General features: G+C 42.2%; 1 protein-coding gene and 1 pseudogene across 1 annotated transcript; both read left to right on the top strand.

Moving 5' to 3' along the window:
• Positions 1-10,882: 10,882 nt before the first annotated feature.
• Positions 10,883-16,782, top strand: LOC120672557 (calmodulin-interacting protein 111-like). The gene is made up of 10 exons (XM_039953042.1): positions 10,883-11,277; positions 11,689-11,850; positions 11,935-12,743; positions 12,830-13,019; positions 13,914-14,121; positions 14,567-14,934; positions 15,049-15,475; positions 15,840-15,920; positions 16,013-16,203; positions 16,306-16,782. The coding sequence occupies exons 1-10, from the start codon at positions 10,933-10,935 to the stop codon at positions 16,447-16,449; spliced, it is 2,925 nt and encodes a 974-aa protein (XP_039808976.1). The 5' UTR covers positions 10,883-10,932; the 3' UTR covers positions 16,450-16,782.
• Positions 16,783-18,251: 1,469 nt separating this feature from the next.
• Positions 18,252-22,163, top strand: LOC120672560 (annotated as a pseudogene).
• Positions 22,164-22,496: the final 333 nt, after the last annotated feature.

Below are 22,496 nucleotides of genomic sequence, written 5' to 3'. Positions count from 1 at the left end.
TTGCTCACTTGTTATAAATCATAGTCTAACTAGTTTGCAGCAGCAAATTAAGCAAAGCTAGCATAGTATGTTCTCTTGCCAGTTGTTCATCAAATTCTTTTTTCTTCCATGATAAACTCTAGAGTGGCATAAAACTGGTAGATTACTGTTTCATTCCAGTCACATCTATGCTGAAGAAAATTAGCTAACCCCATGGTTTCAAATCAATCAACAAGTTCTGCCATGACTGGCTGAGACCTCATGTAAGCTAGGTCTATTGTTTGATGTTTGAATACAATTTTCTTAACTATATGACCAAAATAAACATCTTGTTGTACCTCAGTTCTGAAGTAGAGAACGTTGGTCTCACGAGGTACATTGAGTTGGTTCACTGATCTTGCATTAGCATATGACTCAGCTGTCCACTGTCTGCTAGGAAGATCTAGCCCCATAAGATCCGTGACATAATCTTCCTCACCCTCAACATCTTCCTCTGATGAAGCAGATGATGCAGCAGCCATGTCACTTGGGTTAGGAGCATAGTCCTCATCATCGGAGTCATCACCATCTCTTTACCTTTTGGAAGTCACAACCTTTTTAATCTTTGAAGTAGTGGCCTTGAGGACCTTCCGAGGTGGCCTGAGATCAATGATTAATCATAAGAACAATTATCCAGGTATTTGAATCAAACCACAAAGATACATGTCAATTCAACAGCAATTTTGAAAAATCTGACATTTGCAGACCGTCCGCCCTCTGAATGCGGACAGTCCGCGGTTCACTAAACCACAAGCATGGACCGTCCGCGGTCAGTAGGCGGACTGTCCGCCACCCATCTGTTCTGCACAGTGACTGAAAATCGCCCAAAATTTGATTCATCCACAATTTGAGTTGTAGATCAAATCTACCAACCAAATTTTAGCCACAATATCTCCTCAACACTAGCAACAAGATCCCCCAATTGATTTCTCAAATCCATGGTCCAAAAATATATCAGAGCACCCCAAACCCTAGCCTCTTTCATGATTAAATCCAAGAATATAAAGAGAGGAATCATTGAAATAGCAACAAGACATGATGGAGAATCACGAGAAGGGTCCGGGGATACGCTCGGACCGTCCGGGAATCACGACAAACGTCCTCCCCTTTGAAGGTTCCACCCACGTGCTTGAGAGAGAAAGGAGGATGGAGCGAGGCCTTTTGGTCGGGTTCGGTGCGGGAGAGAAAGGGATATTCCAATATAAGTCAAGTATGGCCTATCCCACCTTTCTGCGCAGGGCGGACCGTCCGCGGTCCATGGGCGGACCGTCTGCCAGCGCACTCAGAAGTCCCATAAGCTGCACTGCAACTGACCAAGAGCGGACTGTCCGCGGTCCACAGACGGACCATCTGCAGGTGCCCTGCTGGCACACAGGCGGACCGTCCGCGGACCTATGGCGGACGGTCCGCAGTTCACTGCTGCGACTGAAAATCTTTCTGCAGAGCCTCTGGTGAAAAAAATTTAAAAACGGCGGACCGACCGCCTCTTACATGCGGACCATCCGCGCTACCAAATTTCTGACAGCTCTGAATTTTGTCAATTTTCACAATTCCAACTTCCATTTGGGATCATTGCTCATATAAAAATCTAAAAATATCAAAACTTGCATAAAAACCATCCGAAGACTCATATGAGAGAGTAAGAATGAAAAATCAAAATTGAACCAATCAAAATAAAAAAAACTCATAAATGGCTCAAAAATGCCTCAAAAATTCAGAAAATTGAAACAAGAGATTCATAGAAGAACCACAAGCCATATGTACTAGTTTTCAAGCCACATTTGAGAAGTCAATTATATTTAGCTCATTTCTTAACTTGGAAAACCGAGATTCATCCAAAGGCTTCATGAATATATCCGCTAATTGATCATCCGTGCCAATTCCATCAATCTTGATATCACCCTTATTCACATGATCTCTAAGAAAATAATGACGGATATCAATATGCTTGGTTCTTGAATGTTGCACCGGATTAGTTGCAATTTTCACAGCGCTTTCATTATCACATAATAAGATAATTTCATCAAATTTCACACCAAAATCAAGAAGAGTTTGCTTCATCCATAATAGTTGTGCACAACAACTTCCGGCCGAAATATATTCCCCTTCGGCGGTTGAAAGAGCCACGGAATTTTACTTCTTTGAAGACCAAGATATAAGAGATCTTCCAAGAAATTGACAACCACCGGAAGTGCTCTTCCTATCAACTTTGCACCCCGCATAATCCGTATCCAAAAATCCAACCAAGTCAAAATGAGCACCCTTGGGATACCATAAACCAATATTTGGAGTGAATTTCAAGTATCTCAAGATCCGTTTGACGGCGGTCAAATGACATTCTCTAGGTGTGGCTTGAAAACGTGCACACATACAAACACTAAACATGATGTCGGACCTAGATGCGGTCAAGTAAAGCAAACTACCAATCATAGAATGATAAAGCTTTTGGTCAACCGGGTTACCTCCCTCATCTAGGTCGAGATGCCCATTGGTAGCCATAGGAGTCTTGATTGGTTTTGCATCTTCCATACCAAATTTCTTCAAGATATCCTTCACATATTTAGATTGACACACAAAGGTACCTTTCTTGAGTTGCTTGATTTGAAGTCCAAGAAAGAAACTCAATTCACCAATCATGGACATCTCAAATTCCCTAGACATCATTTCACCAAATTCTTCACAAAAGCTTGGGTTAGTTGAACCAAATATAATATCATCAATATAAATTTAGCAAACAAACAAGTCCTTACCAATTGCTTTAGTGAATAAAGTAGTGTCAACCTTACCAATTTTGAATCCCATAGTAATAAGAAAATCTCTCAATCTTTCATACCAAGCCCGTGGAGCTTGTTTAAGACCATAGAGAGCTTGTATATAAGATTTGAATTCTTAGAATCTTCAAAACCGGGAGGTTGCTCAACAAATACGAGTTCACTAATCTTGCCATTCAAGAAAGCACTTTTCACATCCGTTTGATAAAGTTTTATATTGTGAGAGCAAGCATAAGCCAATAAAATTCTAATAGCTTATAATCTTGCAACAGGAGCAAAAGTTTCACTAAAATTCAAACCTTCGACTTGAGTGAAGCCTTAAGCCACCAATTTTGCCTTGTTTTTCACAACCAATCCATTTTAATTTTGCTTATTTCTAAAAACTCATTTAGTACCAATGACATTATAATTATTGGGCCTCTCCACTAGATCCCAAATTTGATTCCGGGTGAAATTATTCAATTTTTCATGCATAGCATTCACCCAATCCGGATCCCTCAAAGCTTCATCTACACAGTTAGGTTCAAGAAAAGATAAAAAAAATTGTGTTCACAAAATGAAGCAATGCGAGATCAAGTTTGGATACCCTTACTAATATCACCCATGATTTGATCCACGAGGTGATTCTTTGTAAGAACATGATGAATTCTTTGAGGAACAATGGGCTCTTGAGTTGATGTAGAAGGTGAAGTAGTAGAACCCACTTGATCTTGTACTTGAGAATCATCATTACTTTAATCTTGTACAATTGGTTGTGCTTGATCACTTGAGGTAGAAGTTGAAGGATTAACTCTAATAGAGATAGAAGGTTCATCTTCATCTTCATCTTCTTCTCTTGGTCTAACATCACCAATTGACATATTTTTCATTGCACTTCTCAAGCCATCACTTCTCACATCATCAAGATTCTCTTGTTCATCATGAGACCCATTTGTTTCATCAAACTCCACATCATATGCTTCTTCAATAATGCCATGAGTTTTGTTGTAGACCCGATAAACCTTGCTACAAGATGAATACCCAAGAAGAAAACATTCATCACATTTGCTTTGGAACTTTGATAACCGAGTTCCCTTCTTGAGAATATAGTATTTGCAACCAAACACTCTAAAATATGAGATATTTGGCTTTCTTCCAATAAGCAACTCATATGGGGTCTTGTTGTGAAATCTATGACAATATAGCCTATTAGAAGCATGACACGCCATGTTGATTGCTTCGGCCCAAAAGCTATCCGAAACATTATACTCGGAGAGCATTGATCTTGCCATATCAATCAAGGTCCTATTTTTCCTTTCAACAAGACCATTTTGCTCCGGAGTGTACTTGGTTGAGAACTCATGCTTGATTTCTTTTTCATCACACCATTCCTTAACTCTTGTGTTTCTAAACTCACTCCCATTGTCACTTCTCACTTTCTTCACCTTGAGTTCAAATTCATTCTCGGCCCTTATTATGAATTTCTTGAATATATCATATGTATCGTCCTTGTCATGAAGAAAGAAACACATGTATATCTTGAATAATCATCCACTACTATAAGGCAATAGCAATTTCCTCCAATACTTCTATAAGTTGTAGGACCAAATAAATCTATATGCAATAATTCCAATGGTCTCTCAGTTGACATAACACTCTTGGAGGGATGAGCATTTGCAATTTGCTTTCCGGCTTGACAGGCACTACATAACTTATCTTTTTCAAATTTTATATTCTTCAAGCCAACTACTAAATCATGCTTCAAGAGCCAGTTGAGTTGTTTCATGCCAACATGACCAAGCCTTCTATGCCATAACCAACCCAAAGATGATTGAGAGAACAAGCAAGTAGACAAATTTGCCTCTCTAGTAGCAAAATCCACAAGATATACATCCTCATGTCTAAATCCCGTAAAGATGTGATTATTTCCATCCAAACTAGTCACTACAACATTATCTTTAGTGAAACTACACTTATAACCAAAATCACAAAGTTGAGTGACCGACAAGATATTAATCTTGAGAGAATCAACTAGCAATACTTTTGAAAGAGAATGATCATTTGAGATAGCAATTGTACCAACTCCTTTGACCTTGCCTCGGCTATTGTCACCAAAGATGATGTCACTATAGCCAACCACATTATCATCAAGATAGGAAAATATCTTTGAATCTCCGGTCATATGTTGAGTGCATCCACTATCTAGCACCCAATGTCTTCCTCCGGTCTTGTAATTTACATACAAAAGAGAAGTAACTCTTTTAGATACCCAAATTTTTATGGGTCCTTGGATGTTAGTGACCAAGGTTTTAGGCACTCAAATGGTATTTTTTTAGCACCATATATAGGCAACCCAACATATTTAGCACTAACACAACTATTAGAATCTTTCATAAGAACATAGCTAGAATCAAAAGATATGGCTTTGTTGTTGGTGCAATTCATCTCATTATGGCCCATCTTCTTGCACTTTTCACAATATGGCCGTCCATCTCTCTTCACAAAGACAGTCTTGGTGTCATAAAAGGCCTTCTTGTCTTTCTTTGGAATATATCCAAGACCTTGCCTATTGAAGGTCAACTTTTGGCTTGATCAACAATGGTTGATTTTGGCTCTACTATCATAGCACTTGCTCAAATCATTGGTCAAACAAATGACTTCCTTCTTCAACTTTTCATTTTCCAAAACAAGTGATTTATCACAAGAAGACTTATCACTTGTGCTACATGAGGGGTTAGTAGAGCTAGATATACAACATTATTTGCAAGTTTCACTACTAGCCTCCATGCTCAACTTAGCTTTGTTCTTGTGATCAACCAAGGTGTTGTGAGCTTCCTCAAGCTTCTCATGAGTTTCCTTAAGATTCTCATGAGAGGTCTTTAGCTCCTCATAGGAAGCTTGGAGTGAACCATATTTCAACTCCAAGTCCTTCAACTTTGCCTTTTCCTTGATCACAAGTTCACCGGCATCGTTGAGCATGTCTACAAGATCATCATATGAAAATTCTTCAAGTTCATCATCTTATAATACCTTTGCACCACTCTTTGCCATAAGACAATGTGGTGTAGAGAAGAGTGATGGAGCCTTTTTGATGGCGATCCCGGCAACTCTCTTGGATGGCTTGTCATCATCATCATCATCATCGGAGCTTGCATTAGAGTCCCACTCAACAAAATAGGCTTGACATTTCTCTTCTTGATGAACTTCTTCTTCTTCTCATCATTTTTCTTGTCTTTCTTGTTTTTGTCATTTTTCTTGTTTGGATAATTTATGATGATATGACCAACTTCACCACATTGAAAGCATGTCTTGTGAACAAAATGATTATTTTTTTATGATTGTTCTCTCTTGCCAAAGTTCTTCTTACTCATCATTCTATTGAACCTCTTGACAAAGAGAGCCATCTCCTCATCTGATTCTTCTTCTTGACAACCACTTTCTCCTTCAGTTTTGCTATCTTGAGCCTTGAAAGCCACACTTTTTTTCTCATATATTGTTCCACCATGAGCTTCATCTTGAGATTTCTGGAACATATCATGAGTAAGCACTTCTCCTAATATTTCTGTGGGAGTAGCGGTCTTCACATTTGATCTTACAAGCAAGGTCACAATAGTGTCATATCTCTCCAGAAGACATCTAAGAAATTTGTGAGAGAAATTCGCATCTGGCACCTCAAATCCAAGCCCCTTGAGCTCATTCACAATATCATTTAGCCGGTTAAACATCTCGGCTACACTCTTATCCTTCTTCATGGAAAATTCACTAAACTTGCCCATGAGCACATATAGCTTGGCCTCTTTCACACTTGATGTGCCCTCATGAATTTTTATGAGTTTCTTCCATATCTTATTTGCATTTGTGAGACTTTTGACTCTATTGAACTCACTTACATCAAGAGCACTAAAGAGCACATTCACCCCTTGATCATTTAGCACTTCATTTTCCTCACCTAGGGGGTCAAATTCTGTGTCTAGGATGACATACCCATCATTCACAACCCTCCATAACTTTCTACTCATAGCCTTGAGATGAGCCGACATCCTAGTCTTCCAATAATCATAATTGTTTCCATCAAAGAAGGGTGGCTTCCCAACGTGAATACCATTATCACTAGTCATTGTTCTACTCCAAGATGATTAAATCTGCAATTTAAGGAGTACTTAGCTCTAATACCACTTGTAGGATCAAGAACACCGACTAGAGGGGGGTGAATAGGCAGTTTAAAACTAAAATCACAAACACTAGAAAAATTTAATTAGTAACACAAGAGAGCCCTATGTCATGCTACTACTATTTCTAAATTGGCTTTGTAACCTAGGGTGATAAGATACTAATCAAGCTCTAGTAAGGTAAAAATCTCAAAGTAAATATAAGAAGTAAAGTGAGCAAAGGAAATAACCGAGCTTGACACAATAAATTTTTCCTGTGGTGTTCATGACTTGCCGGTCACCTCTAATCCATGTTGAGGTGGATTCCAAGAATCAACCACTCCTCTATCAAGAAATCTCTTGATCTTGAGCCGGCTTGAATCAAAGAACCGCTCCACACCTCGATTCCACTAGAGTTGCTCTTCAGCACTCCGGTGAGGTGAGCACAAGACCTCTCACAACCGAAATCGGGGCTCCTCAACAATCTCCTTGGAGGTGCTTCACGAAATCCACTTCTCCAAGCCGTCTAGGGAGCGGCAACTCCCAAGAGTAACAAGTCAATGACGCTTGCTTGAAGTTTCCCTAGTGCCACAAAGCTCAAACACTTGATGCAATGCACTGGATGCTCTCTCACTCTCAAGAATGCAATCTCTAAGTAAGAATGTGTGAGAGAGGGATGGCTCAGCTCTAAAGAGTCAAGAATATAGTCCAAATGGCCAAGAGAGCCTCCCAAGGGCCAGGCATTGAGTATATATAGACATGCCCTAAAAAACTAGCCGTTACACTTTTCTGCGTAATCGCGGACTGTCCGCGGTTCAAAAACCGGTATGTCCGCCCTTTTAACCCAGTGAGTCAGAGTGCAATGATTGTGTGTTAGAACTAGCCGTTGGAGTCCTGGCGGACCGTCCGCGCCCTAGGGGTGGACCGTCCGCGGTTAAATGTTCCAAACCACCAGAGACGAAAAACGTCTCTAGTCACTTTTTAAAATGGCCGGCGGACCGTACGCGCCCCAGGGGCGGACCGTCCGCCGTTCAACTTCAAAACCCACCAGAGACCCAAAACGTCTCTGGTCATTTTGTTAAGTGACCGGCAGACCGTCCGTGCCCCAGGGGCAGACCGTCCGCCGTTCAAGCCATCAGCGCAACAAGTCTCTGGACAAAACTGAGTTAGAGGGGCGGACCGTTCGCCCGCCTGGGCCGGACTGTCCGCCCGCCTGGGCCGGACCGTCTGCCCGTCTTTTATCAAGCCCACCAAAGACAAAACATGTCTCTGGTCATTTTCAAAATGTTTGGCGGACCGTCCGCGCCCCAGGGGCGGACCGTCCGCCCCAGTGGCGGACCGTCCGCCCTTAGGCAGTCAGCACTTAGACTTGTTCCCTTTTTTTTCAAACTTTTTAAAACGTCGTTAGCCCTCATGCATGCATCTAGATATTTTTAGCAAAATGGCACTAAAGACCCATCAAGCACGAGTACACGACCCCTCTTGATAGTACGGCTATCTATCCAACAAATCCGGTCATTTGCCATCCACTAATCGCCTTATGACTGGTAAAATGCAAAAGCCCTATATAATACCTTTGCTTTGAGCCCGAGCTTTGCACATCATCTCCAAAATGTCAAACGATCACAATCAAATCTCTTTCATCCGTGGATCAACCTATGCTCATTATCTCAAATAAAATTGTTAATCCACAAACTGTTGTCATTAATTACCAAAACTCGAATTAGGGGTCTAGATACTTTCAGCGATGCGCGGCTGCCGAGGCGCGCAGGCAGGGCGGTGGCGAGCTGTGCGGCAACACGCGGAGGCAGGGCAGCCGGCGGCGGCCAAGCAACGGCGACAACAGCTTCCTTCCACGGCAGCTCGATTAGTTCCGGAACCGAACCGAACTAACCGATACCGAATTTGATCGGTTCCCAAAATCCACAGGAACTGATCAGTTCGAGTTTTTAGAGAATCGAAATTTTCGATTTCGGTTCATTTCGGTTTCGATTCTTTTGGGGAGTACCGAATGCCCACCCGACCCGGTACGCCGCCACGGACCCACCGTCCCCTCGCTCCCTGCAACGCAAGCGCCTTGTTACCCAGCCCCAGTCGCGGAGTCGCCCACCTGCGGTGCGGACCTGCCATGCTTGATGCCTCAGCGGTATGCCTGGGCATTCGGGTTACCCGAAAATTTCGGGTCGGGTTATTCGGGTTTTTGAAATTTCGGGTTTTGAAAAATACAACCCGAAATTTGTTGAAAATAAACAAAACCCGACATTTCGGGTACCCGACATTTCGGGTTCGGGTTCGGGTTAACCCATATTACCCGAATTCCTACTTGCTGTTGTTCTAATCTCGCAGGCAATGCTCGCGGCTGAAGAATGCCCATGACTCCATGAGAAATCCGAAGAGGATAAAAGGAGGAAGAAGTGTTATTGAATGAAAAAACAACTCCTCGTTCCTGAATTTATCTAATCTATCTAGTGCTAGTAAAGAAAGGAAGCTGAATTCAAAAAAAAAAAAGTAAAGAAAGGGAGCTTAGATTAACTTGTGTAGTGTTCTGGCTGGCTACTCGGATTAGCTTGTGTGCTGTTCCTCCGTTGTTGGTGCCGTTCCGTCTTCCTGGTCAGCGGCCGGAGAAGCTCCATGCTCACCGCTGCACGCCTGCTCGCAGCAAGCCTGCACCAGCTCGCAGCGCCGCCGGACGCCAGATGCCGATAGGGAAGACGAGCTGCTGCAGGCTGCACCTTGATGAGGAAGCCGGGGCCAAGGCGATGCTGTTACCGTCGCGCACTCTTGCTGCGTCGCTTTGGCATCCGCGGCGAGATGCGCCGCCGTCAAGCGGCGGCTCCTGCGTCCTGCCTGGTGGTGGACTGGTGGAGTGGTGGTGGTGCCGTGGGTGGGGTTAGGGTTAAAGCAGATAAAGGTGACTTGTGGGCTGGGCTGAAACATTGCGTACTTGGGCTGAATTGTTGCGTACTTGGGCTGCTGAGCTGAATTTCGGGTTTTTTTTAGAATTCGGGTACCGGGGTTCAAAACCCGATTTACCCGTAATAATTTCGGGTACCGTGGCTTACTACCCGAAGTTGTGTTCGGGCTTCTCGGGCTCGGGTTTTTCGGGTTCGGGTTCGGGTTTTTCGGGTTCGGTTTTCGGATTTCGAGTAATATGCCCAGCCATACTCAGCGGTGACGCGCTATCGCCTCCGGGCTTCCAGCCTCCGGCCGCCCGTTGATCCAAACCCAAAGGCCCAGAGGCCCAGACGCCACGCGCCTGCACCATCCCTATGACAAGAGTGCTGGACGCCTCGAGGAGATGACGATGACGACTCAACGATGTGATTGGCTGATTGCTGCGCCTCTCAACTAATCTGATACTCGAACTCGAATTTCCGGATACCCCAATTTTCAAATATTCTTTCTTTTGGGTGAATTTGAATAGCATTTTCAATTACCCAAATTATCTGATATAAAATACCCGAAATATTCGAACGCGCAGGGCTACTTTGCCGTGCATGATGATGCTTCCTCTTTACCGCTGTTTGAGTTCCCGGTAGTTGTGGTGATGGTGGTGTGGGTCTTTTATGTTGGTCACTTGTTGTATGCATAGTCCCCATTTATTTTGCGCTACAACTCCTAGCGTTATAAGAGAATTTTACATGCATGAAGTACTAAATGAAGTTTATTTGCAAAACCTCTTCACGAATGAGTGTAACTTCATGTGACGAATCTAATGATGGTAATTAATTCATTATTAGCTACAATAATACTACAGTAACCATTATCTAATCATACGATCAAAGGCCTCATTAGATTCGTCTCGTGAAGTAGTGCAGGAGTTGCGAAGTTAGTTTTATAAACTGACTTTATTTAATACCTTTAATTATCGGTCAAAATTGTGCTAATGACTAGTGTATAGCACAAATTCTCCTTCTCTGTTAATACATGCCTGGCAAATTTCTCGCCGGTTGTGCTATTTAAAAAAATACTGTTAAACCCTACCAGAACCCAGCGGCCCAGCCTCCGCCGCCGCCATGCCTCCTTCCAAGGGCAAGAGGAGGCCGCAGCAGCAGCCGCCGGCGTCCCCGCAGCCGTCCCCGCGCACCCCCTCCTCCCACTCTGCCAGAGACCCCAGCGTTCGCAGCTGCGGCAGCGGCGGCGGCGGGGACGGTAAGGGAGGTGTCGACCTCCCATCCATCGCCGCCGCCGCAGCAGCGCGGTTCCCGGCGCTCGTCCCGCACGGCGGCGACGGCTGCTTCGCCGGCGTCGTGGCCGAAGTGGCCCCGAGGAGCGGGAGCGGCGGCGCCGGCTTCGGGAGGCTCTGGCTCTCCGAAGCTTCTATGGTCGGCGCCGGGATGCGGCTCGGGTGCCTCGTCTCCGTAAGCTCCTGCCTTGCTCCCCTTTTGTGCCTCCGCCTTGTTCCCTCAACTTTGAACTGTCTGTTTCTGCAAATTGTTTCTGTGAACTACCTTAGTCATAGCTACAATCAGTTCAAGCTTGGATACAGCTAGAATCTGTTCAAGGAATCGGACCTTGCTGCTCGAATTTGTATTCGTGTTGTGACTGGGAGCTCCAATCTAACTGACATTTAGCAATTAGTAGCAATCCAAGGCAGCGTGTGCCTACCAGGCTGTGTACTGTAGATGAGCCAAATTGAAATGCGCATTGAATTGTGCTATCCTGATCGTGAAAGCAAGTTCAGAGTTCCCGTGAAGCACAAACATACCAGTTACCTGCTTGTATGTCTTTCTTTTGAATGACTAAGCTGAGGTATGTTTCCTTGTTTGCAGGTGTCACTGATTTCTTCTAGCAGCGACCAATTAGATGGATTTCCACTAGACGATTTATTTGAGGAGTGCAACAAATTTTTTCATCTTGATGTGGACAATGATTTCTTGTATGGTGAAGCTGGGAGGAACTTTGTGGTTGCCACAGTTTTCCCTTCGCGTGAGGTATGCCTATTCTATTTTGCTTCTATTGTTGTCTATGCTGAGAGTAACAAACCGTGAACATTATTTACTGGGTTGTCTTGGTAGGTTCAAAAGAACAACATTAAGCTCTCTTGGGATCTTGCATGTGTTTTGGGATACCCTTCAGTAGGACGATTGTTGTTTGTTAGCCCATTGTACACACATCAGACCTCAAAGCATAGTGATGATGTTGATACTTTACGGGTAATGAAATGTAAGAATCTTTACCTTAGCATACTTCCACCTGGTGTTAGGCCTTCCAGTGGCATTGAAATAGTGTCTGACAGCTGCCCTGAAAGAAATGGAATGGTTATGGAGACACCTAAGAAGGTGCCTTCTACTCCACTGCATAGGAAGGAATCCGATTACTTTGCATCCAACTGTGGCTCCTCAATGTTCTTGGATCCAACCACTGCGAGCTCAGCATTAGCAGATGAGAAAGTTAACGAGTTATTGCAGACTTCAGCTACACGGTGGCTTAATGGTAGATACTTACTAAAAGGGAACTTTGTTCCTCTCTCAATGTGCGGAAAATTGTCTTTGTTTGTGGTGATGGGAGCAGAATTTGACAGCTCGGCTCGAGATTTGTGTGACAAAGGGAATACACTGCCTAATGCAGAAGATTCATCTAACTTGGGGGAAACCCTAGTTTCAATCCTTGTTGGTAGAACCACAAAAGTGCATCTTTCCGATTCAGTCTGCACTGAGAAACTTGGCTCAGATAAGCCAGATTTACCATCGGAATTTTACAATTATGATAATAGAAGAAATGAGGATTCCAATAATGCTCCAATGCTTGGTGGGTTATCTAAAGAGTCAGCAACAATTAAAGGAATAATTTCATTTTCACTGGCTGATCAAATTGGTTTGCCAAGGTACTGTGTAAAAGGATACACACTTCCCCTGATTTTCATCCATAAAATTCATTGTTTCAAGTTTGTACTATTCTCATTGTTTTCAGATACAAAGGTATTCTTCTTTATGGTCCACCTGGAACAGGGAAAACCTCTCTTGCTTCTTCCTGTGCCTATGATGCAGGCGCCAACCTTTTTACAATAAATGGACCGGAGATCATTAGTCATTATTATGGAGAAAGTGAGCAATCTCTGTATGATGTTTTCAGTTCAGCTAAGAAAGCTGCACCTTCTGTGGTTAGATTTTCTTCAATTGCTCTGCTGCAATATCATTATGTTTATGCCAACTGTAAAAATAAATCCGAATAGAGCTACCTCTTTCAGAGATATTACTGTGATTTCTAGGATATGCTGAATCCTCCCTTGCATTAGAAAAAGAACAATAGTTTTCTACTGCGCTTTTGTGACCGGTGTTTTTTTAATGATACTAGCAATTTCATTTTTTTCGAGAGCAACACTATTGTTGTGCACAAGCTGTCATAATATCTTGATGTGCTCTGCAACTCTGAAGTCGTAAAACTACATCATGTATTGAGATTCACGAAACCGAACTTGTTGCAATTTCCACTATTTTTATCACACAAGGTGTAAATCACTAAGCTTTACTATATGTATATTTTCTTTTCCTCTGTTCTTAATGCAAAATGTACTGTGTGCATAATACAAGTAAAGTTTCGGTTGAAGCCTGATTCTAGTGCTATGCTCCTTAAGAATCAATGCTTGAGTAATTTTACTAGAGCAGTTAACTTGCCTTTTTTTAATATTGCACTGCTCATACTTGGGAACATCTCCTCTCTTGTCCTGTTCACTAATTGTTTTCGTTGTGAAATTTGCATATCTAAATTGATATTGACATAGTTGATTAGTTGAAACACTTTTTTATTAAAAAATCCTTTAATTTCCAGTTAGATCATGCTTTTGTTACCATGGTGTTTCATTCATCCTTCATTGAATTTAATGCAGGAAATATTAAAAGTTTCATGGACCGATTATCGAATGTTTGATGTATTTAGTTAGCAAGGAGCATTACTATGTATTTGACGTATTGGTATCGTAATTACGATTTTTATCCCATCATGTTGCTATTCGTAACAGTATCATATCTATCTCATGTATCTTTGTTGCTTTTAGATATTTGTTGATGAATTGGATGCAATTGCTCCATCAAGGGAGGAAGGGAGCGAGGAGTTATCTATTAGAATGGTGGCCACTCTGTTGAAACTGATGGATGAGATAGGCCCTAGTGATCGTGTTCTCTTAATCACTGCAACTAATCAGCCTGATTGTATTGATCCTGCACTACGACGTTATGGAAGATTGGATAAGGAAATTGAGATAGGTAGGATTCTCGGATGACCACATAATTTTGAAATAAAAAGGCACTGGTTGTAGTCTGCTCCACATGCACATCACGCTTTTAAAGCTAAAATGCCTCCAACTAAAACATAGCTTATGGATGTGCAGAATGCATTAAGAATCCTGACTTTTTGATTTTATGGACTAACATCATACCTTTAGGATTGGCCAAAAATTTTACCTTGCGAGGAATGGGCTGCCTTGTACTGTATGTTCTGTCATCCCTAGCGGTTGATTTTTTTTTAAATAAGTGTTTGATGCCAGTTAAGGAAATTTTGTTTTTTGAAACTAAGGTTAGCCTGCACTTAAATTATTATCAAATTTAAATGTCCTTACGTTGAACTAGCATGGTTGTCCAATGATATAATGTTGTCTAAAACCAAGTTGACCATGATTTGTTGTCTTTTACTCTTTTCACTCGGTTGTAGGAGTGCCGTCACCAGGACAGAGGTTGGACATACTTCAGCACCTTCTAATTGGAGTTCAACACTCCCTCGATGATGAGGACCTTAAGTCTATTGCTCAAGAGACCCATGGATTCGTGGGTGCCGATCTAGCTGCACTATGCAATGAGGCAGCATTCTGTGCTCTTCGCCGTTATATCAGCCTCAAAGAAAATTCGAGTAACACAATACCGGCACATTTCTCAGCCATGTCATTGGATGATGCTCCCTGCACAAATAGTAACGAAAAAAGTAGCCAATCTTATGATGAGACAGATGAAAAAGCACTCTCTGTGAACAGTGAGGACTTTAAGAAGGCTAAAACGAAAGTTCGACCTAGTGCAATGCGCGAGGTATCAATTCTATCCACCCAAGGCTGTAACTGTTGGTTTCTATCATGATAGTTCCTATATATACTTGTGACTCATGGAAAAACAATGCCAATTGCTCAACTATGTTCTTTACAGGTGATGCTTGAGCTTCCAAAGGTGCGTTGGGAAGATGTTGGTGGTCAAGGCAGTGTCAAGCAGCAGCTAATTGAAGCCATCAATTTGCCACAGAAATGCCCAGAAGCATTTGCAAATTTAGGGGTCAAACCTCCCAAAGGAGTGCTAATGATGGGACCACCAGGTTGCAGCAAGACCTTGATGGCTCGTGCTGCAGCTTCTGAAGCAAAATTGAACTTTCTTGCAGTTAAGGGTCCTGAGCTTTTCAGCAAATGGGTCGGTGACTCTGAAAAAGCAGTGAGATCACTATTTGCAAAGGCGAGGGCTAATGCACCAGCGATAATATTCTTTGATGAGATAGATGGACTTGCAGCAACTCGTGGGCATGAAAATGATGGAACATCTGTTGCTGATAGGGTCCTCAGTCAGTTGCTTGTGGAAATGGATGGTGAGTTTTATCACTTCATAAAGAAATTCCTCTTTTGATGCCTCATGTCTGTATAAATTTGCCTTGGGGCATACTCGAATCAGCTTATCTCTTCACTAATACTAGCCACTAAAGTGTGTGAATCTATCTGTATTAGAGGTCTCCAAATAACAGTACTGTATTTTGTTGACTGTACATAAACCAAACATCAAATGATTTTGATGTCTCCAGTCAATGGTTATTCAACTGGAGCCATAGCCATTTTCTTGTGCTCATCCACAGTTGAAATGTGTCGATGACCTTGCTCTCCAACTTATTTTCTAGTTTACAATATCCTGGTGGTCTCTATATTTTGATGATCCATAATTTTCTATTGTGACAATAGGTTTGGACCAAAGAATTGGTGTTACCGTCATTGGAGCTACAAATCGTCCTGACAAAATTGATCCTGCACTTACAAGGCCAGGTTGTTCATTTGGTCTGTTTTTTTGTCTTAACGCATTGCTTGGTGATTCCTTCGCACATTTGGTCTGACCTTTTGAATGATGTATGCCCTAGGTCGTTTCGATCGGCTGCTTGATGTACAACCGCCGAACGAAGCTGACCGTGCAGATATTTTCCAGATTCATACACGCTGCATACCACGCGGTCCTGATGTGGATCTGAAGGAACTTGCTAGACTCACAGAAGGCTACACTGGTGCGGACATAAAGCTTGTCTGCAGGGAAGCTGCTGTCGCGGCACTTGATGTATGCTACTCATCCTTCCCCACACTGGTGGTACGAGCTTGTGCATCTTCACTAATGGTAGCAGGAGTTTCCTGACAAACTCCTCTGTTCTCTTTTCAACAGGAGAGCTTCCACATCGAAGAAGTATCAATGAGGCATTTTGAGTTTGCAATCAGCAAAGTACTGCCGTCCGATGTCAAATTTTACCAGAAACTCGCAGAGGAGTTCCGCAGATTCGTGGATGGCCCAACACAGGGAATGTTATAATGCTTGACATATTGAACTTGCCCTCTTTTCTTTTTTTCGTTACCTAGAAGATTGTTAGGTGTAAAAATGCAACCACAGGAATTTTGTTGTATCCTGAAAGCAATTCCTCATCTAGGAATTTTGTCGTATCCTGAAAGAGATTCCTCATCTCGTCTTCCACATCATCTCTATGGTAACTTGTAACATGGGCTGTTTTGCTTATTTTAGGCCTGCTACTCTGAGTTTTTTTGCCCATGTCTTCGTATGCTGGAGTCTTGCAGCAACGGAGTTGTTGATGGGATTGTACTGCAGAAACTACCTAGAGCAGTGGAGCTGGTTTGGCGTGCTGAATAATTGGTGCACATCATCTCCGTACTGCATATGGATGACTCACTTGTAAACCAAGTGCGTGTTCACTAATTGTGCAGATGTATAGATGGATGACTCACTTGTAAGTACTTCGCCTGTTTCAAATTATAGGTTATTTTGTCTTTTCTAAATACATTTTTTACTATGTATCTAGGCGCATGACAAAATTTATGTACCAAAGAAAAGTCAAAACGTCCTATAATTCAGAACAGAAAGTAGCATATAAAGAAAAAAAATATTAAAAACAAAATGCAGAAAATTAGCAAGCCAATGTAATTTGTCTATGAAATTTCTAGCTACTCCCTCCGCCCCCTGGTTCGGAAATGTTAGACATATTTTGATCACAAAAGGTTTTCCATAGTAGATTTTTGACCTATGGTTTTTCTTACAATAAAATGTCAATTGCTAAAGACTCAATATAATCTTAAATCAATTTTGAATACAAATATCTTGATATAAATTTTATGCATTAAATGTACATATAGTTTAACTAATTATTGGTCAAAGTTTATAAAATTTGACTTTTGCTAGTCAATATATATCTTACATTTCTTGACATAGAGAGTATGTACTTTATTTATGAAACCACTTTTGTCCGTACTTTTTGAGTCTTGACAACTACTGGGGTAGTACTGGGGTACTACTTTTTTTTGAACTGTACAGTACTGGGGTACTACTTGACGACTACATAGAGTTGAAGGATAAGAGTTTGTTTGGCACAGCTCTAGCTCAGCGATAAGTTGGACCTGCATCCTTTACACTAAATTAAGGTGATTGAAATATGTGCATTTAATGTGAACCATAAAAATGATTCATCTAGAGTGGTTTAAATATGTAAATATAGTGAAGACTAATTACATGGAATGCTATAGTAAAGAAATAGTTGGATAGACATAAACTTGCATCTTTCGTAAGATGATCTCTGGCAATCTCCCAACAAGTTGGTGTTGGAACAGCCTAATATCATTTTCATAATTGTCAGGAGAGATGTATCATTCTCCTAATAATCCCGCCTTCAGTGACAAGTGGACCAGACCCCCAAAACGATAGGAAGGGATCGGGAGATATGGTGTCTCTCATTATTTTAGGAGGAGCTGGTTTTTGGAGGCTGCTAAAAAAAATTGGGAAAGGGGCTCGTATTGGAGTTCTGCTAAAGCAGTTCAAACATCAATAATGCTAATTTTTTGTTGGATTATTAGGAGTGATTTTTTGACTGTTGTAGTTGCTGTCAGTTCCTCGTGTAATCCGCCCTAAAAGTGAACTATTTGGGACCTCTTCTTTCCACCTCTGCCTCTAAACCTTAGACTACCTTTCCTCGGTTCGATTTAATTTGATTCAATTCGCCCATCCATGGTGGTCTCTTCGCCTGTGGCGTTGTTCTAGGTTGCTGATTGAAGGGTTGGATTGGTGTATCTGTTTTTTTTGGGGGGGGGGGGGGTGGGGGGGGGGGGGAGTTGAGGCCGGGAAAGGGGTTCCATGGGCACGAAGAACCAGTTCAATCTCCTCGTCGACGTTGACAACGATGACCCCTCGCACCTCATCACCACCACCTAGAAGAAGGCAGCCGCATTGCCCAAGCCAGCGCCTGCTGCCCCGGCGAAGCTGCCCACCAAGCCGCCGCCGCTCGCGCAGGCAGGTGAGTTCATACGGTTTCCTTCAAATCAGATCGAAAGTTGGGGATTCAGCATTTGTGTTTTGAATCTGATGCGTGAATGTGGGGACTTTGGCTGAAATGCACCATGGTTATACGGGATTGCTGTAGATACATGTTAATCTGGTACAGGGCAGGGCATTCTGCTTGGTGCATATCTCTGGCTATTTAGCATGTGTTGTTTCTGTATTTACCTGTTTACACAACATTTTAGTGTAAGCTTTAAGTTTTAACAGATTCTGCAATTTGATTTCTCATTTAGTCAGCACTTTTCTACAGAAGCAGGTTGGTAACATTGGAGTACATTAGTTTGTCATTGTTTTACAGTAAAGGAGTCCAGGAACTATGGTGCTCCAGCTCGCGATGGGGCAGGACAAGGTGGACCAGGATGTGGTAGAGGTGGCTTCCATAGAGGCAGGACGGGCCCAAGGCGTGAATCTGGTGAGTGCGATGCCAATGGTGTTGTGGGAGGTTATGGCGGAGGTGGCTTTGGGTAAAATGGCTATCCGCGGAGAGAGGATGGGAAGGAAAGATTAACAGAAAGGGGCCGTGGACCACGTCAGCCTTACCGTGGTGGTGGCTGTCGTGGTGGCTACAATGATGGGGAGGCTGGTGCAGTCTGGTCGCCCCCCTCGCCGGGCCTATGAGTGGCGGGATATGAGATGAAGCATGAGGGAGCTGGCCGTGGCAACTGGGGGGGTACTGTGACTGATGAAGCCCTTGCACAGCGAGTTTTCTTTCATATTTTTTTGAACCAGATTCTTTCATAATGTTGCATTTGTTATTTCAGAGCTATATTTGATATGACAGATTATCTTAATGCACAACTCGTTATGTTCCAAATCATCAGAGAAACACTAGAAACTATTAATACTTAATACTGAGGGAACTCCTGCTGTTGCTGAGGATGCGAGCAAGCTGGAGGAGGTGCCACAGTCTGAGGTTGAGAAGGCCAAGGAAGGCGAACCAACTGAAGAGGAGCCCGAAGATAAGGTATAAGTTGTGCTTTTATCTAATCAAATATAGAACTTTCATATATACTGTACTGTCGTGGACTTGAAGGAATGCCATTTCTCCCACCAGAAATGACTGATCTGTGGTGTGAAGAAATAAGTTTCTTATTTATTTTAATCTTGAAGTTTTATCCTTTTTTCTAGCTTAAGTTTTAGCAGCACATGCTTAAAACATGATTTAATTGCTACAAACATACTAAAATACTTTTGGGATACACTTCTTGCATGTACTAATGCCTATTGTTTCTTGCTCGCCTTGCTGCTGCCATGTTTGTTTAAAAAGTAAAGCATTTGGTGCTTCCTAGTGAGCAATATTTACATTCAAGTATTTTACCTATCTGCACTAACCTTTGCAAGAGCTTTTTGTTTTAACATTGGAAAGTAGCAGAAAACTAGCTCCCTGAAGTTTTTTTAGGATGGGGGAATCACAGATTATTAAGGTACCACCAGTTTGAAAATGACATATGAGTCCACATGATAGAAGTACACGGTGTTAGTTAGAAGTGATGTTTGAAAATTGAAAGGCTAGAGAGAGTTAAGCAATCCTGTGTTAGGCTGCATGTTTGCTAAGTGCATTAATTGACTCTTTGAGTCTTCTGTAGTATACAATTGTTTATCCTCTTAGATAGTTATTGAGATTTTCAAATGGTCGGTACTAAAACTGCAGCTTAGATACAACTCTATGTCTCTAGATGACTAAGTTATCATGGGATGTTTGTTTTACTTCTAGATGCTGCAGCTGGCAGTTTTTCTTGAATGCCAGACAAAGTTTATGTCTTTTAAATCTTAACGGACCTAAATATTCTTGGTGTTAATTATTCAATATGTTTGTACCCAAGCCCTGATATGTGGAGCAGCATAAGATGAGTCATTTATAAATATTGTTGCTGAAACTCTTGAAGATAATAGATCGAAATCCTTGAGTTTTGTTCCATTCCCGTGATGATACTTGCAATCTTATTAATGAGAACTTGGGAAGTGACAATAGAACTTATATACAAATGCAAACTACAAGTATTTCGTTTATGCTTAATTTGACCACTAAATAACAATAATTTAAGGACTAGTCATTGAAATTAATAGATTCTAGATTGCTCCTCCCTTTTGATATCATTATAATCTGCCTGGTCTCTTCTGAGTTCACAAGATGCCAGGTGTTATGCATCACCACAAATTTTGTGGAACTATTACATCTCTGTATAACAGCATGAACTGAGTGATTGAGCTTAGCTGCAGTTCTATAGCAAGCTGTTTTCTGTGTGTTAACTTTGAGCACTGACAATGAAAAAATTGTAGACTTTGTACAGACGCATCTGTGATATTGACATAATATTTAGAAATTTATATCTAGCATGCTCATGTTTTTCAAATCACCTGTTATTAATTGTGGGCTGATTGATCCTGTGAGTCTTGCGCATCCAACAAAATTGTGTTGGCTCTGCAAGTTCTCAATTTCACCCAGCCTATAGATAGCTTAGGTGGCAGTATCATGGTTTTCATGCATTACCTTTGCGTGCATGAATTCAGGAAACTGCTATACATTCTCAGGCCTGCACATACCTCATACCCTAGAGGTTTACTGTTCTCTCATTTTTGACAGCCTGTGCCTTGGAGTTTATGTTAATTAATCGAGTTTCGTAGTTGTTAATTTTATCTTATGTTCCTTTGTTTCTCTGTTTGTTCTTTTAGTTTGAATTGAGTATGTGACTTTTTTCTTTAATATTTCCTCTGTGCATCACCCAAGTCCGAGGCTTGCTGGTTGTGTTATGAACTTGGTAGTTAATTGTGCCACATGCTTCAGTTCTAGATGTCCCAATGCAGTATTCTATTTTCATTATGATGCTATAAAAATACGAAACTGTTTTACTATGAGCTCATGGTTGTGTTCAATTTTTATTTTTATTTAATTAATTCTTATCTTATTTATAAACCCGCTTGCTTTCACAGGAGATGACATTAGAAGAATATGAGAAACTACTGGAGGAGAAGAGGAAAGCTTTACTCAGACTGAAGAAAGGTTGAGGTGGACAAGGAGTTGCAGTCCATGCAACAACTTTCAGTGAAAAAGGGCACTTATGAAATCTTTATCAAGCTGGTAAGAACAATTTCTCACGTCCCTTCTTTCAGCACATAATCTATGGTATTGTTCATTTATCGCTAAATGGATGCAGGGTTCTGACAAGAACAAAAAGAAAGAATATGCCGAAATGGATGAGCGTGCCAAGAAGGTATGGGTCTATGTTTTTAAAGCGGTAAGGCGAGGCGAGGCGATCCACCACCGCCTAAGGCGGGCTAAGGCGAGACCTTAAGCAAGGCGAGCCGCCACCGCCTTGTCGTCTAGGCGACGCCTTGAAAATAGAGGTATGGGTAACATGCAGAACTCTTCTTCTGCCCAGTTTGCAGTCACGTACATTTGTTTTCTTCTCATGCAGTCTGTCAGCATCAATGAGTTCCCGAATCCAGCAGATGGATTAGAGATTAGGCTTTAGGGTTTAGGGTGTGGCCGTGGTCCTGGCAGATGCCGTGGTGATCATGGTAGATTTCGTGGCGATTACAGCCCTCGCAGTCGCTAGCCAGCTGCTCCGGCGCCGGCAATTCAAGATCAATCGCAGTTTCCCTCGCTAGCTGGGAAGTGACTAAGTGAGCTCGCAACCTGCCGTGAACTCGTTGCATGTGTGTGGGATTTGCTCGATAGAAGTCTAAGAAACTGTTGGAGCACCCGATCGCCGCCGCGAACGGCGAACAGAGCTCCGCCGGGGGGGGGGGGGGGGTGTTAGAAGCTCAATTCTAACTCTCATTGAGCTGAGAGGATGACAATGAACTTGGGGCAATTTTCTGGTTTTCTCATATTCACAAACTCAAAGCCATGCCAACCCAAGGGGCTGGGATACATACTTATAGGCAGCCAGGGCAGGCAGCCAAGATTGCTGCAGCGAGGCAGCAGTCAAGCAAAAGATGCTAAGATGCTAGTCAAAAGAACTAAAGCTAGATGCTGTCCTAGCAAACTGACTGTCCTAGCAAACTGAAATATGCTA

This window comes from Panicum virgatum, chromosome 5N (assembly GCF_016808335.1).
Source record: "Panicum virgatum strain AP13 chromosome 5N, P.virgatum_v5, whole genome shotgun sequence".
NCBI lineage: Eukaryota > Viridiplantae > Streptophyta > Magnoliopsida > Poales > Poaceae > Panicum > Panicum virgatum.
This window is presented reverse-complemented; position numbering and strand designations above follow the sequence as displayed.

Bases quoted from the DNA above. Each gene is read 5' to 3' on its own strand.
- LOC120672557 (XM_039953042.1), top strand. From the start codon at position 10,933: ATGCCTCCTTCCAAGGGCAAGAGGAGGCCGCAGCAGCAGCCGCCGGCG. The intron at 11,278-11,688 runs GTAAGCTCCTGC...CCTTGTTTGCAG, and splicing joins GGCTCGGGTGCCTCGTCTCC to GTGTCACTGATTTCTTCTAG. The intron at 14,122-14,566 runs GTAGGATTCTCG...ACTCGGTTGTAG, and splicing joins GGATAAGGAAATTGAGATAG to GAGTGCCGTCACCAGGACAG.